This window comes from Herpailurus yagouaroundi, unplaced genomic scaffold (genome assembly GCF_014898765.1).
Source record: "Herpailurus yagouaroundi ecotype Mexico unplaced genomic scaffold, PumYag 77, whole genome shotgun sequence".
In the NCBI taxonomy this organism is placed as follows: Eukaryota; Metazoa; Chordata; class Mammalia; order Carnivora; family Felidae; genus Herpailurus; species Herpailurus yagouaroundi.
In genome coordinates, this window is record NW_024412388.1 from 6,601,713 (window position 1) to 6,619,130 (window position 17,418).

The window sequence follows — 17,418 nt, forward strand, 5'->3', positions numbered from 1 at the left end:
TGGATGGATGGATGGATGGATGGATGGATAAATGGATGAGTGGATGGTTGGATGAATGGATGGATGCATGGATGGATGCATGCATGCATGAATAGATGCTCTTTTTTTCTGGTTGGTCTGTCTCCAGTTTTGATCTGCAGTTGACCAAAATCTGGCACAGTAGCTGGGGGTTTATTATTGAGCTGGGGTTTGCAGTCTTCGGAGTATGAGGACCTCTTACAGAAATGAAAACCAGTGTTCTCTGTTGCTCATTAAACAGGTGTAGGGTCACTCTCTTCTGGTGCTGGGGTCTTCTGAGTTGGCTCCTTTGGGACATAGTCCCCTGGAGGGATTTGTTCAGTCAGGATGTCAGGAGGCCTTTGGGGGAGGATCATGTGGATTAGAAGGAGGCTGAATCAGCAGTGATTTCCACAGGTCCTTTGGAAAAGGTAGTGGCCTTTCTCAGACCACATGTTAAATAGCCCACATGTGGCCACACTGTCCTCCTGGTTTAGGAAGTAGAGGGTTCCGTGGGTGGCTTTGTGGCTGGGACCCCATGGTGGCAGGATGTCCCAGAGTTCCAGAACTGTCCATCCCCATGCTTGGCCCTCCCTCTTTCATGGGTCCCTTCCACCATCTGCAAACCCCACCTTGGAAAGAGGGCGATACAGAAAGCCTTGCCTGCCCATGTGCTGACCATTTTTAAGGGGCAAGTTTGGCCTGGCACCCCGAGATCTAACCCCACCCTTAGGCCAGGTGAGCAGTCGGGGAAGCCCCTGCTGGGGTCAGAAGCACAAACGCTGACTCTGGTCATGCTGCCTCCAAACCTTCAGCTTCTCCCATGTCCCTTCCCTACTTCAGCCTTGGAAGATACCAGAGAAAATATCCAGGGACATAAGGCAGAGGGAAGTTTTAAACACTTCTCTTTGGAAGTCTCCACCGCCTCTTTCCCTCACTCCTTGCCCCTGGCTTTGGCTGGGTGATGGCAATGAACTCACCTGTGCAACCCAGTACCCCTAGGTCACGGGACTCTTGGCAGGAGCAGTCAGGTGTGCGTCCAGCAGGTGACCTCCCCTCAGGATGTTATCTCAGACCTGGTCTAGGGAACCAGGAGAGCAAGTTCTGTGAGTCTGTCTCCCCAGGTGATGGTAGTAGACAGTCTACAGCCACATCTGCCCTGGGCCGGGAAAGACAGGGATTGGGAGAACCAGGCACATCCTGCCCAGGACCTAGGATCTCAGGAGCCCTGGCCCTGGCAGAAGAATGAACACAGCCCCAGATCGTTCCATGCCCATTCTGTGCAGCCAGACAGATGAATGAATTGCTGGGCCCCCTGTGTTGTCGCCAGGCCACTGGGGCTATTGGTCTCCATAAAGCTGTCCAGCCCCCCGGTGCCCTCCAGGAACAGGTCCATCAGTGTTGTGTGTTTGCAGGGCTCCCCTGTTCCCATGGCCAGCTCTAATACAGAACACAGACCCCTGAGTGGCCCGGAGGGGACTAGCCTGTTCACCCTGGCAAGTCAGGGCACACTCAGCCCGAACTGTTCCTCTGCTGAGTCAGGGCGAGGCCCAAAACAGTCCTGGAGGCCCAGACGGGCGTCTTGTAAAGGGGATGCCCTGTCAGCTCTGCCTCAGGTGGGAAGTCGGATGCTTCTGTGACTTTTCTTGTTGGGGAAACGTACAGGGCTTGAGGGGAGTGGGGAGCGGGCGTTGGAATGTGTTGTTGAGAGTTGCATTTGTGAGCCAGGTCTCGGGTGGAGACCCCCAAGTACCAGGTGGCTGGAGCCTACCTTGGGTTCTCTTGACTAATGATGAGGACCCCTCCCTCCCCTGAAATGCCATGCTGTAGCCAAAGCCAAGTTTGCCTCCCCGATGGGCATTGAAGACCATCCCTGGGACATCCAGGACGCGGCAAGGAAAGGGTTTACTCGAGAGGCAGTCAGACGAGGAGACGGGAGGGCAGGCCTCAAATCCGCCTCCCTGAAGGGAGAGTCAGGGAAATTTAAAGGCAAGAGGAAAAGGTCCGAGTAAAAAGTTGAGCCGGCTTGTGAGTGTGCAGCTGCGATCAGTCCCACGAACTCTTTGGTTCCTGGGTTTTGGTGCCAGGCAATATCCGGACGCCCTTTTGCCTTCTCGGCTCCCCCAGTCCCAGTCCGTCATGAATGGGCCCCATTCTGCGCAACCAGTTGACTTTGGAGGATGCAGATAGGAAGACCCATGAGGCTGGTAGAACGCCAACAGCCGGACACACACACACAGAATAGGATAAGTGCCAGCCTCGGCCCGCTCACCCACACCTCGGTTCCGTACCGACAGAGCACCTCACACTCTCCTTCTAGGGAAGGACCACTGTGGCTGCTGCGTAGAAATGAACGGTGGAGGCGACAGTGGCCCCTGGAAGGCCATGGACGAGCCATGACAGTTGTCCAGGGGAAAGGGGACCGGGGCTTGGGCCAGAGTAGGGAAGTTGAGCTTGAGGTGCTCACTGCACACATCTAGATGGCTCTGCCAGTCTAGACAGTCGGTGGGACGGTCATCCGCGGCTGGACGGTGTGTGACGCTGGGACCCCGGGTTGAGCTCACCCAGGGAGTGGGCGGGCAGGGCTGAGGCGGAGCCCTGGGGCGCGTCAGTGTTTCGGGGTCAGGTGGACGGAGGGGTGTGGAGGCGGAGTGGCCGTGGGGCTTGGGAGGTGAGTGGTATCCTGGACAACAAGTGAAGGAAGGACTTGAGGAAGGACGAGGTCCAGTATGGTGACGGCGGAGAATTGTCCATCAGCTTTGGCAACAAGGCCATCACCGGTGACCTTGACAGAAGTCGTCAGGGTTGGGGTGGGGGGAGGCTCAGAAGAGGAGCAGGAAGGACGGTGTGTTCAGTTCCTTGGGCTGTTGGAGTAAATGACCACCAACCGGGTGCTTAAACCAACAGAATGTAATCTCTCACAGTTCCAGAGGCCAGATGTCCAAAATCAAGGTGCCCAGGGTTGGGTCTTCCAAGGAGAACCCTTCCCAGGCCTCCCTCCTGGCTTCGGATGGTTGATGACTGTCCTCGCTGTGGACGCATCACTCCATCTCTGCCTCCGTCATCACATGGCCTCATTTTATTGGGACACCAGCCATTGGATTCAGGGCCCCCCCCACTCCGGCATGACCTTATCTTAGCTAATTACATCTGCAAAGATGCTGTTTCCAAGAGGGTCACATTCTGAGGATCCAAGTGGTTCTGAATTGGGGGGGGGGGACACTATTCCGCCCACTGTAGATGTGGAGGCGGCAATTCCAGACCATTCCCACGAGACCCCCGTGCTACCTGCCACCTCAGGGGAAGGTGAGACTGCACTCAGATGGGGTGCTCATTGGGTGAGGTCAAAGGGCGCCTGTGTCTTCTGCCAGGAGGGTTTGCTTTACCGTCCAAGGCAACTGAGGAAGGGAGACTGTCATGGCAGCCCAGGTCCGTGGTCCATGGGGGGAGCGGAGTGTGACGGGCAGAAGGTCTAGCCAGGGCTGGCTAGATAACGTCTTCTCAGGGTCACAGCCTCTGGGGCGGTCTGACTTATTAGTCTGGGAAGTTGTCTGAGCCCTCCTTCCCCACCCACCCCACCCCACCCAACGCCACCCCACCGCACCCCAGCCACCAGGTCCTGCCCTCAGCAGGGACCAGTGGTTTGCAGAGCCTGTCAGCCTAAGTCGCTAAGCGTGGCCACCCTCCGTGCTCACCCGGCCCTCCTGCCCCTGGGTGACCTCCCCCACCATCCAGCCGCCTCTGACCACAGCCCATTTGTTCTGACTCCTCCAGCCTTGAGACTTTCTGGGGCTGAAGCTGCAGCCAGAGGGACTGTAGTGTCACCCTTCCTCTTTCCTGGGGAGACAGGACCCAGCTTGGGCCCTGGGCCTGCCTGTCCCCCCCCCGCCCCCCGCCGCCCCCCCCCCCCCGCCGGAGATGCAAAAATGAAAAGACTTACTTGCAAGCCGCAGACTGACCGTCCCCCAAGGGAGAGTCCCTGCCTCATGGGTCCTCCCCGCTCCCACTTAGCGTCTCCCACTAAGGAAGCATTTTCCCTGCGGTTCCAGCATTTTCAAAGTCTCCCTTTTACTGCTCCCGGATAAGTAAGTTTGGTGAGGTCTGTCGTGATTGTGGGTTTGGAGACAGCTCAGCTCTTTTCCTCAGGAGACTTTTGACTTGGTGACCTCCTCCTGGGGTCCTCCTGTGGGTCCCCTCCCGGGGCGCCTCACCCGCTGGTGGCTCCCTCCCACATGTCCATTCCAGCTGGACTGCAGAGAAGAGCCCTAGTCAAGGATACTAATCACCCAACCTGCAAGAGTTTCCTTCTGGGGGAGAGAGACCACTTAGGAGGGAAGGGATTGTTCTAGACGCCCTGTCCCCCAAAACGCTGGTCACATGAGGACAACAGGCTCTCAGAGTCGGGGGAGCCGGGAACCAAAGGTGCCTCATTACCCAGCCAGGGGTCAGGCCTCCTTCCCTGGTGGCCAAGGACAAGGGGTTGGGGTTTTGTTTTGCCTCTGTTTGGTGAGACCTGCTTCACGTTAAGGAGAGGTGCCCACATGCCCTGGGATGGCCATCCTCCAGCCACGACTGTCTAGAATCCAGCTCACAGAGCATTTGCACTGGAAGCTGCTTGCAGTCACAGGGGCGGCCAAGGTGACGGGTGGGAATGGGAACGTGGCTGAATCAGGGGCACTTCCTGACGCGAGATGCTGTCCTTGACCTCCCGGACGCAGAGTTCGTCCATTTAGCCTGTGAGCTATCACAGCCCCGGGCTCTGGAGGCGTGAGCTGGGTTGCAGGAGAGCTCCCGGTCGGCGGTCGGCGTGCTGGGCCGTGCGTGTTCAGATAGGCCACCAGGTATCCATTGCTCCTTGAAATGTGGAAGTTGGCGCATAAACCGTCCAGTTCCTCAACCTTCTGCTCCCATAAAAAGCACCCGATTCACTTCCCGACTGGGCGCCCTCAGTGCCCGCCCCTCCCATTCATACAAACTATGCAAAGTTTGTGACGAGCCCCTCAGCTTCCGGGAGATGGGCAGAGCGGCCGACGCACCTTGCACGGTCATCAAATAAGTAAACTCTTGCCTTCCCCACCGGGCAGCTTCCTCGGTGGGATTTCACTGGGTACCTTACTTTGTGCGTGGAGCTCGAGGCAGAGCCCGCAGGCCCCCGTCAAAAGTGTTGAGGTGGGGAGGCCTTCCTGGGTTCTGTTAGTGACCAACTGAAATCAGGATGTATATTTTCCCCGGCCCGGTGCCCATCTCCCTCTCCGTGGCCAGTGCACTCCTGGTCTCTGCCCGGCCTTTGGAAAGCCATCAGACCGTGGCCCTGTGCATCATCGTTGACCTCCTACAAGATCCAGGGGGGAATGACCTGTTTGTGCCCTCACGGTCCCCAAGAATGGGCCCATCGGGGGATGCTCGGGTGACGGGTCCTAACGCATCACTGGCTCTGTCAGCTGCAGCTTCCGCAACTCGTCCTGGCAGGTCGGTTATGTCCGAAGGACACATCCTTCTGGTTTCACAACCCCCATAACTGGATCATTCAGTGTGGTCCAAAGATGGTCAGGCAGAGGAGGCTCCCCCATATCACATAGCTGCTTTCGGTGGTGGGGGGGGCCCGGGGGGGGGAAGGAGGTAGACGTAGGTCCTCATCCGTCTGGGTAAACTGCAGGGGGCCGTTGGGAACTTCCTCCTCCCGTTGGCCTAGAGAGAGCCCGACTGCCGAATAGGCTGGACCTGGGTGTATGTTCACTTTCTAGCCCGTGGCTCTCCCCTCCCTGAGCCCGTTTCCCCGTCGGTAGGTTGAGGGGGGGCTGCGGTCCCCGCCAGGCACACGGTACGTGTTCCACAAGCTATGACCGCTGCTGGTGCTGTGATGTTAATTTCAGGTAGGCTGTCACCAAAAAGAAGGCAGCTGGGGCTGCAGGTTTGCAGAGCTCTGCTGTTTAGAAACATTTCTCAGTGAGGGTCACCGTGGGATGCCTTGGACACCATTAAGCCAAGAGGGTGTGATGGGAACTCCCTCTCAGTCTTCCCTCTGCAGCCCTGCACAGCCCTCTGGCCACATTCATGGCTCTTACTACTTTCTCAAGTGCCCTCAGCCACCAGGGGAAGCCCCTCGGGCTCCCCATGGGAGCTGAGCCACATCCGGGAGGGAGAAGGGACTGGCCCGATGGGGGCAGATGGAGAGAGCTCCTGAGTGGAGGAGAGGAAGGGCCACCGAAATCCCCCACTCGGTCCATAGAAGGGCCATTCAGCGCGTTTCCAGGTCAGGAACCACTGGGAGGCATTTCTGGCCGTCAGGATCTCAGCTGGAGGAGACTCGAGGAAGCATCCGGTCTGGATTCCTCATCGTACAGTTGGGGAAACTGAGGCCCAGGCCAAGGGAGTGGTCTGCTCGAGGTCAGGCTGCCGTGCAGGGCAGAAGTGAGGACCAGATGTGAGGCCACTGGCACAGGACGCTTTACGACGCGGGGGGGGAAACTCCTGTCTCTGTGGGATCGCAGGTGGGAGGAACCGGGCCCTGCTCCCCGGGGAGTCTGGAACGCTTGGCCCCCAAGCATTTAGTGCATTCTCCTGCCTCCAGGCAGGGCTGCCTTGAATCATCCTGTGCTGTCCAGGAACCGAGGAAGCTTTTCACGAACAACATTTACCATTTCAGCTCCTTCTGCCGTCTCGCTGTGGCTGGCCACCCGTGGGGGTTGCTTGCCTTCATTTAAAGCCAGGAATTTAGCAAATGTATTATCAAGCCTCAGATGGATTCTGTTTTTTGATAACAGCTCTGTTGAGATGCAATTCACAGGCCATACAATCCCCACATTTAAAGCGTATGAGTCCATGGGCTCTGGTATAGTCACAGTTGTGCAACCATCACTGTGATCGGTTCTAGAACACTTCCGTCTCCCCGAGGGAACCCCGTACTCATCAACTCCCCAGTTCCCCCCAACACCTCCAGCCATAGGGTTTGCTCTTCAAGAGTTGAGGTTTTTTTCGTGTTATTTTTCGTATTCTGGGACACACTCGTGAGTATTAGAGAACGGCGAGCTGCTTCTCATTGGGGGCAGGGGATCTCAAGGGAAATGCTGGGTTTTTCTCGGTGTTTTTTTTTTTTTTTTGGTCACAGAGGAGTCTCGGTGTCAGGGGGAGACCCTGGGCGGAGCCACGGATGCCGTCACTTCAGCTCTTCCCGTGTTGGGGATGCTGCAGGGTGGCCCTGAGCAGCTCCAAGGGGGTTCACCTCCTCCTTGCTTCTGGGAGGAGGGCCAGGAAGGGTCAGCCCCGGGGAGGCGGGGAGAGCAAGGCCCACTCTGCCCCCGGCGGCCTCCAGGGCCTGGGAGGGAGTGACTGTCACACTCCTTCTGGAGCACACGGGCTGCATGCATGGAGCCTCCCTTGCGGGAAGACAGGCCCCGGCTGTCTGGGGACACAAGGACAGAAGTGCTCCCTCAGGCTGCAGCAGCTAGAGGTCCCTCTCAAATCCAGGTGCCTGAGGCGGCCCTGCCGTGAGCCCCAGCCTCAGTTTCCCCGGCCGCGAGATGAGATGCCCTGGCGGTGGCCGGGGCGGTCTCGAGGGTCCCGGCTGCCGAGCCTGGGCTGATGTTTCCACTCTGCCTGGCCTGGGCTCTCAGCTTTCTCTCCGTCAGGGAGAGAAGAGCTGGGACGGAGGAGTTTCTGCAGACATCACACCTCCAGGCTGCAGGGTGGCTGGGTGCCCTCCACCATTTCTTCACCATCTGTCTTCATTGGCGGTGGGGTCTGGAGCCTAAAGGATGTGGTTGCTGAGCCCGGGCTGCCTGGATTTGGACCCCAGAGCGTAACCCGGCACATTAGGCCCCCTCTGCTTCGGTGCCCTCAGCAGTGAGCGGGGGGGACGGCTGCAGGACCCACGAGCATTGGGTTCACCTAGAATGATTCCCCTCCTGGACGCCCGTGTGGGGTCTGGAGCTGGGCCGTGTGGGGGGAAGGGCTGGCTTCCGTGTGCCCAGACGGACGCGCTGTGAAGGCTACCGCTCGTCCTGTGGGTAAGAGCAGGGACGGCCTGGGTTCCGACCCAGCTCCACCTCCTACCAGCACCGTGACCCTGGGCGGGTTATTTGGACTCACTATCCCTCAGTGTCCTCATCTGTAAAATGGGGATGATGATAATGATGCCTCCCTGTGCTTGTTAAGCCCCTCCGAGCAAACCATAATAAACCATCAAGGGAGGGGCACCCGGGTGGCTCAGTCGGTTAAGCATCTGCTTCTTGATTTCAGCTCAGGTCGTGATCTCACGCTTCATGAGATCGAGCCCCACGTCGGGCTCCGCGCTGACCACAAGGAGCCTGCTTGGGATTCTCTGTCTCCCGCTCTCTCTGCCCCTGCCCCCCTCGCCCTCTCCGTCTCTTTCTCGAAATAAATAAACTTAAAAAAAAAAAAAGAAAGAGAAACCAAAGTGCGGGGCTGCATTTGAAAACTAAAAATAAATAACAAACCGTTAAGGGACCTGGTGTTTGCGGAGGGCTCACAAAGGCGGCCGGCCCCGGGCAGGTTCTCTGTGTTAGCTAGTAACAGTTGACTTAACGTGTAGAATGGTCTCCTCACCAGTTGTGTATTGAAACGAACAGTGAGAGTATCGCCAGCGTTGTCAGCATTTTCTTTTTTTTTTTTTCAACGTTTATTTATTTTTGGGACAGAGGGAGACAGAGCATGAACGGGGGAGGGGCAGAGAGAGAGGGAGACACAGAATCGGAAGCAGGCTCCAGGCTCCGAGCCATCAGCCCAGAGCCTGACGCGGGGCTCGAACTCGCGGACCGCGAGATCGTGACCCGGGCCGAAGTCGGACGCTCAACCGACTGCGCCACCCAGGCGCCCCCAGCACTTTCGTTCTGGAGCCACCCAGAGCTGCGCTAACCTGCTGTCCTTGTTCTGTCCCCCCCAGCCGAGCCCCTGCCGCTCATGGATCTCTGCCGCCGCTCCGTGCGCCTGGCCCTGGGGAAGGAGCGTCTGGGTGACATCCACACACTGCCGCTGCCCGCCTCCCTCAAGGCTTACCTCCTCTACCAGTGACACTCTAGCCCCGTCATGGCCAGCACGACAGCCACCTGGTGCCACCTCACCGAGCTACCGCCGTGCCCCGCGCCGCGGGCTGGCATCTGGCCGCGGGAGGAAGCCCCTGCTCTCCCTCTTCATCCCGCCCAGCGCCCCTGCCGGACACGGACAGCTCGACCCAGGCCCCCCTGTCCCCCGTCCTGACGTTGGCAGAAGTCCCCTGCATGCCGCACAAGGTCCCTCTTTGGAAAAGGACACATAGAACAGACTCCTAGGAAGCCCTGCGCTGAGCTCCGATCTGCCCTCGGGGTGGCGTGGGCTACCCCTGCCACCTGCCGGGTCCCAGCGCCAAGCGCAGATCCCAGGGGTGCTAAGAGGTGCTCAGATAAAGGCTGGTGCTGAGGCCGGTGGGGCCACGCCACGGCAGACAACGCTCAGGACGTCAGGAACTCCCCACGGACTCCGAGGCAGAAGCAAACCAAGATCGGACCTTCCGCAGCGCCCAGCATCAGCCCCGGCTGTCAGTCCCTTGGTACCCTCTATTTATTCTTTGAACAATAACAAAAGCCATTTATTTATTCCATTTAGAAAGGAAACCTTGTTTCAGTACCCTCTCTCTGGAGTGTTCTGGTGGTCCCTTCCACCTGCCCCTCCCCGGGATATGTGTGTGCCTCACCTGCCCCTCTCGGTGGGCCGTGTCCTCACAGGGGCACGAGGGTGTCTTTGTTTGGGGCTCTGGACCTACAGTTTCCGGGGGGGCTCTGCTCCGAGTTCCCGAGCACGCCCCTCAGGGAACATTCGCCTCACGTGCAATACAAGAATCTTGGGGGTCCCGTCTGCAAGGGCTGTGGCAGCTCCCTGTGTCTCTCCAGGTGGCCACTCACCCCTCGGGCTCGGCCATCTTTGCACGTGGTTTTATTTCTTCAGTCTTCTGGGGGAGGGTGTTGCTGCTTTTGCCTTTCCTTTCCTAGCTGAGATTTCCCATGTGTGTCGTCAGAAGCCCTGGCCTTCTGGAGCCTCAACCAAGAAGGGAGGCTGAGTGGGTCTCTGTCCCCAGAGGAACCAGGGGCAGGACAGGCTGGGGAGACCACAGAGAGGTGGTGCCCCACCGGAAGCCAGCGCAGGCCCCCACTTAGTGCCCCTGTCTGGGCTCTGCGCCCGTGTGGAACAGCCTCAGCTCACCACCACCCCCCCCAGAGCCACACAAGGTGCAGGGCGGGGTGGGACGGGGCAGCCAACAGAAGAGGGTCACTAGCGCCCTGCCACAGCCCCCCCCACGTAGCAGCCCCCGGCCCCTGCCACCGCGTTCACCACCTTCTATCTTGAGGTCAACTCTCTTCGAATCGGACTTCTGTTCGTTTCTGTACCAGTACAATAGATGACTTTATTTGTTTAAATGTTTAATATATATACATATATATTTGTCTGTAAGAATTATGTTTTAAACAGCTGCTGTAGGGTACCTTTAAAAAAAAAAAGTCTTCCAACGGAGTATATTTTTTAAAGCACAAAATTGGTACCAAGTCTGGGTGAGGAATGTAAATTGCCCCCTTATTATTTTGAGGTTTTTTCCAAGGGCAGGGGCGGGGCGGGGGGAGTGGGGAGGAAATCTTACCTGTAAGACTTTTAAAGACTTTTCCTCACTCCTGTTTCGGGGTGGGTCATGTTCTCATGAATGTTGCACACGAGAGAGTTCTATTTCTGCCGCTCCCAGCCTTACTGCCTTGGTCCAGCCGTCTCCCACCGACGCTGGATGAATTGCGGGCTCTTTGTCATTTCTCTGCACCTCTGTCCCCAAGCTTCCCAAACCCCGGCCCCACCCTTCTTTCCCCTCAGCCCAGAACCTTGTGACCTGTACAGTTTTGAAACTCCCGTTCTATTTTATGATGGTTAATAATAGTCAGTAACCTAATAAAGGAAAGTTTATTAAAAATACAAAGCCACTTTTGACTCCCTCTCTGTGTCTCGGGGGAAGGGAAAGGGCTGTGGCCAAGCCCTCCCTGCGTGCGTCCAGTTCTCAGTAGATACTAAGGTGATCCCCAGGACCCTTTGGCAGAGGGTGGGATGCCCGCCGAGGCCCAGTGAGGAGGAGAATCCTAGAGAGGTGATCCTAGAATGTCCCCATCCCTTTTTAGAAGTTTGTGAGCCTGCAGCCCAGACTGAGACTTTCTGAGCCTGATGGAAAGGATTCTGCACATCAGTGAGAGCCCCTGGCTCATCAGTGCCCTATGGTTTGAGTTGACAGCGTGGGCTTTTTAAGGGGCAAGATATGAGTCCCCGCTCTGCACACTCGGTAGAAGGAGCCTGTCCCGCACTTACCTTTGTGCCCCCGTGCCGAGCATGCATGACGCTAATGAGACTTCACGGTGAACCTTGTCCTGCCAGCTGCTGAGGGCAGGACACCCCCCTCATCCCCTAGCAGAGAAGACAGGAGGGGCGCCTGGGTGGCTCAGTGGGTTAAGCACCCAACTTCAGCTCAGGTCATGATCTCGAGGTTTGCGAGTTTGAGCCCCGCGTCGGGCTCTGTGCTGACGGCTCAGAGCCTGGAGCCTGCTTCGGATTCTGTGTCTCCCTCTCTCTCTGCCCCTCCCCCCACTCACACTCTGTCTCTCTCCCTCTCAAAAACTAAATATTTAAAAATTTAAAAAAAAAGAGAGAGAGAAGACAGGAGACTCAGGCTTATTCAGAGGATTGGTGAGTGATCCGTGAATCTGCAAGAAATTTACTAAATACCATCTCATGTCCTGACTAGTTTCCAAAGAACTGGCAAGAAAGAATTTCAGCTCCCCGGGGGCCTGTCAGGATCTCGCGGTGCTGTGAAAAGTGCCCTGGTCTGAGGGCCCAAGACCCTCAGGACCAAAGTCCCGTGTCCCTTCCTCGGTCAGCCTCCTGGTCAGCTCTCCTCGAACCACCTGCACTGGCACCACACGGGAGGTATTGGCTGAAACGCACGTTTTCTCAGAGCCCCGCCTGAGATGAACGAGATCGACGTTCCTGGGGCCAGGCCAGGGATCTGCAGTTGTCTCGAACTCCCCAAGCGACCTTGCCTAAGAGAGTTTGGAGACCACTGTTTGTGACTGTATCAGCTCTTTTGCAGGACAGGTCGCCGAGGAAAGGGAAATTCTTCTAGTGTGTCGGTGGGTTGTCCCAGCAACAAGCACAGGGACTCCTGAGTCAGACCCGGGTTCAAATATTGGCTCTGACTCTCCCTCACTGCCTGCTCTTGGATGAGCCTCCATCAAATGGCAGTCCTCACCCTGCCCGTCTCGTGGGAGGGTAGCGAGGGTGAAATGAGGCTTTAGAACAGGGCCCAGCACACTAGCGAGGGCGCTAACAGACGCTTTAAAAGCTCGGGCACTTCTGTTCTGGAAATCGGTCTTTGAGAACGGTCCAACCAGCCCGAAACCAGCTTCCCGATCTTTCTTCTCGGGTCTCCAGAGATCCAGGTGGGTACTGGGGGACAGGGAGCCCTAGAGACCCTCCCCGGGTGTGTTTGGAGGAAAGGGGTGGTCTGACGTTACTTTTCGGTCGGAGTTCACGTGTGGGTTGCAGTCGGGACTCCGCTAGCTTTGAAGGACACAGCAGGGGGAGGAGCGGGGTCAGGCGGTGGGCGGGGGTAGGGGTGGGATTGGGGGTTGTGGATGCCCGGGGAAAATAGGGGCCTTTGTACGGCCTGGAGACTTCTGGGGGAGCAGGGTTTCGCGTGGAAGGGAGCAGTCTTAATAAAACCATCTTGCAGAGCGGCCCATGTGGTTGTAATTAATACCCTGCCTTCGAGCAGGTAGCCGGCCTGGGGCTTGGCCACAGATGGGAAGAGCCCCCCCCCCCACCCTCCTCCTGCACAAGGCTTCCCCACCCAGCCTCCCTCCCGCGCCTCCTCGGCGGCGAGATGTGGAATGCGGACTTTACTGAACCATAAAGTATGCCGGGGGAGCTGGGGAGGGGGCCGAAGACAGAGCAATTAGTTCATGCTCCAGTCCAGACACCCAAACATGGTTGGAGTCCAGCTGCAGGGAATATTTGAAATAAATGAGCTGCCCGGGGCCAGGAGTTTGCTGTGTTTTCTGTACGGGGCCATGGCAACCAGAGAGAAATCATGAGCTAGGAATTGGGCTCTAGAATCAACAAATGATGTCCTGGCCGAGGAGGCCCAGAGGAAGCCGCTCATGGCTCTCTGAGGGCCTCGTGGGGCTCAGCCGCCGGCAGCCGGGCCGGCCTTGCGGTCCTCCCGGTGTCCTCAGCGGCATCCTGTCCCAGCTTCGGACCTCCGTGTCCTCGGCGGGGCCCTGACCTTTTCTCTTTCTCTCCTTTTTTCTTTCTCTTTTCCTTTCCTGTTTTAAGAGAACAGAAAGCTAACACGTCTTTGGAACCTTTCTTCCCGGGCCAGAACGCAGCAGCCGCTGCCAGTCTGATAGTGATTTTGCTGAGCAGAGGGAATGTTCCCGGTGGAAAAGCCCAGGCTGAGGGCAGCTGGCAGGATGGAGTCGGCGCTGACTTACCCTGGGTCTGTCTTCCCACTCGACCCAGCTGCAGCCCGTCCTGGGTCCACCTTGTAGGCGGGAAATGCAAAGACCTCATTTACCCCTCCCCGGACTCTTCTGAGGGTGGACCTTCCAGCCGTCCCTAAGATTGTGTCTTGTAGAGGCTCACGAATAGCAGGACCCAGCTTGGGGGCCCGAAGCTGAAGTTCACAGGTACCTGCACGTGAATCACTAGGGCACCTTCGGGAAAAAGCAAACCCACAGAAACTCTGATGCAGCACGTAGAGCCCAGGAATCTGCATCTTGAAACACGGGAACCGAGTCTGACGCCCTGCCCTGGGGTGGAGGCAGAGTTGGACCCAGGCAGACCCCCTGACCTTCCCCGTTCCCTTCAGAGGCTCACTGGGGCTGTGACTCAGAGAAGCGTGGAGACCACTGGTGTGGGTGGAAATCAGCTCTCCGTACCCTGCGTTTCAGAGCGCGTGCAAATGTCCCGGAGAGCGGGGGCTGCGTGGCCAGCACCTTCCCAGGTGAGGAAGTGCTCGTGCTCGCGAGCCAGGCAGTCTGAGGAAAATACCAGAGTGGGGGGAGGAAACCTCAGCCTGGGGCTGGTCCCCCGAGCGAGCCTCAGTTTCCCCAAGGCAATTAGTCCTGGAAAGCTGAAGCAGGAGCTCGGAGCTGGCCTGCAGGTCCTAGACCACTGCCCAGGCACCCTGCAGCAGGCCTGTCCACCCAAGAGCTGCCCCTGATATTTCCCACGACCTCAGCATCACCCAGGACCATGTCTCTCCCCGACCGTGTCCCCGCTCTTTACAGCGTGAAGAGCAGACCGTCCCTTCTCCCTTCCACCTTTTGATAGATATTCCAAGCAAACCACGTTTGTGAGGTTCCTTCCCTTTGATTGCTGTTCCACAAAGTCACCATCGGGGTTGTGACCACCACAGCTAGGACCCACTTCAGCCAAAAAGCAAAGAACTTCCCTTTCGAGCTCGTCTGTGCGTCGTCCTCATGGCCACGGAGAGGGTCCTGGGCTTTGGAGCCGGGGCAGCCTGCGATTCACGCCCAGCTCCCCGACCCACGCGGGACGGTAACTTCCAGCCAGGCTCTCAGGCGCCCTGCTGTCCCCGTCTGTGACCCAGCAGGAGCACTTTTCTCCCCGGGGGACCTGCTGAGACACTAGGAGCTTAGGGCTGGGCGCTTCAAGGTCCTTGGTGCCAGGACTCCGACCTCACCCTTTTCCACTGGTTTTTTACAACATTGAGCTGGGGCGCCTGGGTGGCTCAGTCGGTCGAGCGTCCGACTTCAGCTCAGGTCAGGATCTCGCAGTTCGTGGGTTTGAGCCCCGCATCGGGCTCGCTGCTGTCAGCCTGTCAGCGCAGAGCCCTCTTCAGATCCTCTGTCCCCCTCTCTCCGCCCCTCCCCCGCTGGTGTTCTCCCCAAACTAAATAAATATTTTTTTAAAAGTTGAGATGAAGCTCACGTAACGTCACGCTGCCCATCTTAAAGTGTATGCTTCGGTGCCGTGAGCACGCTCACGATGTGCAACACCACCTCTGTCTGGTTCCAGAACATTTTTATCCACCCAGGGGAAACCCTGTGCCCATTGGCAGTCCCTCCCCATCCCCCCGCCCCCCCGCCCCCGGCCGCCCCCCAACTGCCTTCTGACTCGATGGATTCACCTGTTGTGCGCAGCTGATAACCAGGTGGGATCGGACCCCCTGTGGGACCTCTTGTGCCTGGCTGCTTTGACTTCCAATTGCTTCCCCAGGGGGGGGTTCCCCGACACCCTCCCCCAGTGCTTCCCTTGGTCTCGATTTCCTCATTTGTGAAACGGAGAGAAAATTTCCTCTCTTGAGGTCACCGTGAGGATTCAGTCTCCACGAAGACCTTAGAGTGCAGCCTGGCCCATCATAACTGGTCAGTTAAAAAGCAGCTCATGTAATGACTCATATGCCACACAGACCCTCGTGTGCTCGGAAGTGTTGTGAACAAGCCTTTCCTAGGAAGGCATCTTGCCCGGAAGTTGCCTGGGTCCCGGAACCTCTGTCCTGCTGGATGGGAATGAGATCAGTTTTCTCAAAATCAGCCTCCTCATCAGGGAGGCAGAGTCCGGGGCAGTGAGGAGAGAGGTGGCCGTGCTCCGTCTCTCTGACCCCCAGTTTCCACATTGTATCAGTTTCCTGTGGCTGCTGCAATAAATCACCACGCACTGGGTGGCTTAAAACACACGTTCATCCTCTCCCAGTCCTGGAAGCCAGGAGTCCAAAATCAAGGTGCGGACAGAGCCGCGCTCCCTCCGGAGGCTCGGAGGGGAGAATCCTTCCTGCCTCTTCCAGCTTCTGGTGGCTCCACGCCGCCCTTGGCTCGCGGTCACGTCGCTCCAACCTCTGCTTCTGTCATCACACGGGCTTCCCGTCTGTGTCCCTGTGGCTGTCTTGCAAGGACCCCTGTCCCTGGATTTGGGACCCACCCAGATAATCCAGGATGAACCCGCCTTGAGATCCTTAATGGCGTCGGCTAAGACCCCCTTCTTCACATAAGCTCCTATTCACAAGTTCTGGGCTTAGGACGTAGACTCAATCTTTCTGAGGGCCACAGTCAACGCTCTACGCCTCTGAGGGCGGCCGTGAGGATTTACGAAATGACGTGCATGGAAGACAGACCCCAGCGCCGGGCCCGTGGTGGGTGCTGGGAACAAGGACAGGATTCCCAACATCCTCGGCTACGGCAGCCCTCCCTTCTGCCTCCGCCTCTCAGGGCCGGTCCCACCGGAGCACATCTGCTCTGGCACTGATGACCATTCTTCCGAGGGGTGGGCGCCCAGGCCGCTCGTGGAAGCCACGGGGCCGGGCACAGGCCTTGCAAGTTGGCGGCGGACAGGGCCCCCCGGGCCCTCCCTGGGTCTCGCCCTGACCAGCCACGGTGAGGGGGTCCCGGGGTCTAGGGAGACACGGGCATTGTTTGGAGGCCGAGCCGGGGGACTGGGTGGCGTCTCGGAGCCCGTTTCCCTCCATCCTTTTCGGGGGGTACCAAAGGAGGCGGCCCGCATCCTGAAGCTTCTCCGGCCAGGCCGGCTCCACAGTGATCGTACAAGGAAATGGAATGTGAACCCCAGGCTATTTAAAGAGCCAGTGGACCGGAGGCGCGGCTGGGGCCCGGCCAAGCAGGGTGCTTCAGGCCGGCACAGGCCCCTCGTCGCACATGGTTTGATTTACTGGAAGGCCGCGAGCGACTCCACCTTCAGACGGAGAACTATTTGAAGCAGCTGCCAGATGTTGTGTCTGACTTGGGTTTTTACAACTTGCTTACTGGTTAGCAGCCTGCCTCCCGCCGGAGTTCAGCTCGCCCCGGCGGGTTCAGGGCCCCGGCGCCGGCCCACGGGCCTCTGCGGAGTGGTCTCGCTGCTCCCCACCCCCCGTGCCGCCCAAACCTGTTCTGCCTCGAGTGCAGCCAGGGTGGGGGCCCAATTTCCAAAGCGTCAGACCTGCCTGGGGTGGCCGTGTGGCCCTGGCCTCGGGGTGTCTTGCCAGGACCCTAAGCTCGTGGAATGTTCTGATGTTTACTGCTGGGCCCTCTGGGACAGGCAGGGTCTAGAGCAAACCTCGAGACCTTGAGAACAGCTTTGCAACGAGGCGTCCCTTGGAGCGGGCCCTCCAGGCCAGGGTTGTCCCCCCACCACATCCCCCACCCAGCCCTGGGCGTGGCCCGGAAGTTCTGGACACAGACCTCTTCCTTTCTCTCCTGATCTATCCTGACCCTACCCACTGATTTCACTTTGGCCACTTGAGACCGGCCTTTAAAAAAAAAAAAAATTTTTTTTAATGTTTATTTATATTTGAGAGAGAGAGAGAGAAAACGTGAGCGGGGAGGGGCAGAGACAGTGACACAGAATCGGAAGCGGGCTCCAGGCTCCGAGCCTCACACGGGG

At 58.0% G+C, this 17,418-nt stretch overlaps 1 protein-coding gene across 4 annotated transcripts in view; it reads left to right on the plus strand.

Annotated features, from left to right (window-relative positions):
- The window catches only part of SPSB1 (splA/ryanodine receptor domain and SOCS box containing 1), a 79,370-nt gene extending 68,418 nt beyond the window's left edge, over window positions 1-10,952 (plus strand). For all 4 annotated transcript variants that reach the window (XM_040460568.1, XM_040460585.1, XM_040460592.1 and 1 more), the window contains exon 3: window positions 8,900-10,952. In XM_040460568.1, coding sequence (XP_040316502.1) covers window positions 8,900-9,027 — 128 coding nt within the window. In that variant the 3' untranslated portion in view covers window positions 9,028-10,952. The remainder of the gene's footprint in view (window positions 1-8,899) is intronic.
- The last annotated feature ends 6,466 nt before the right edge of the window (window positions 10,953-17,418 follow it).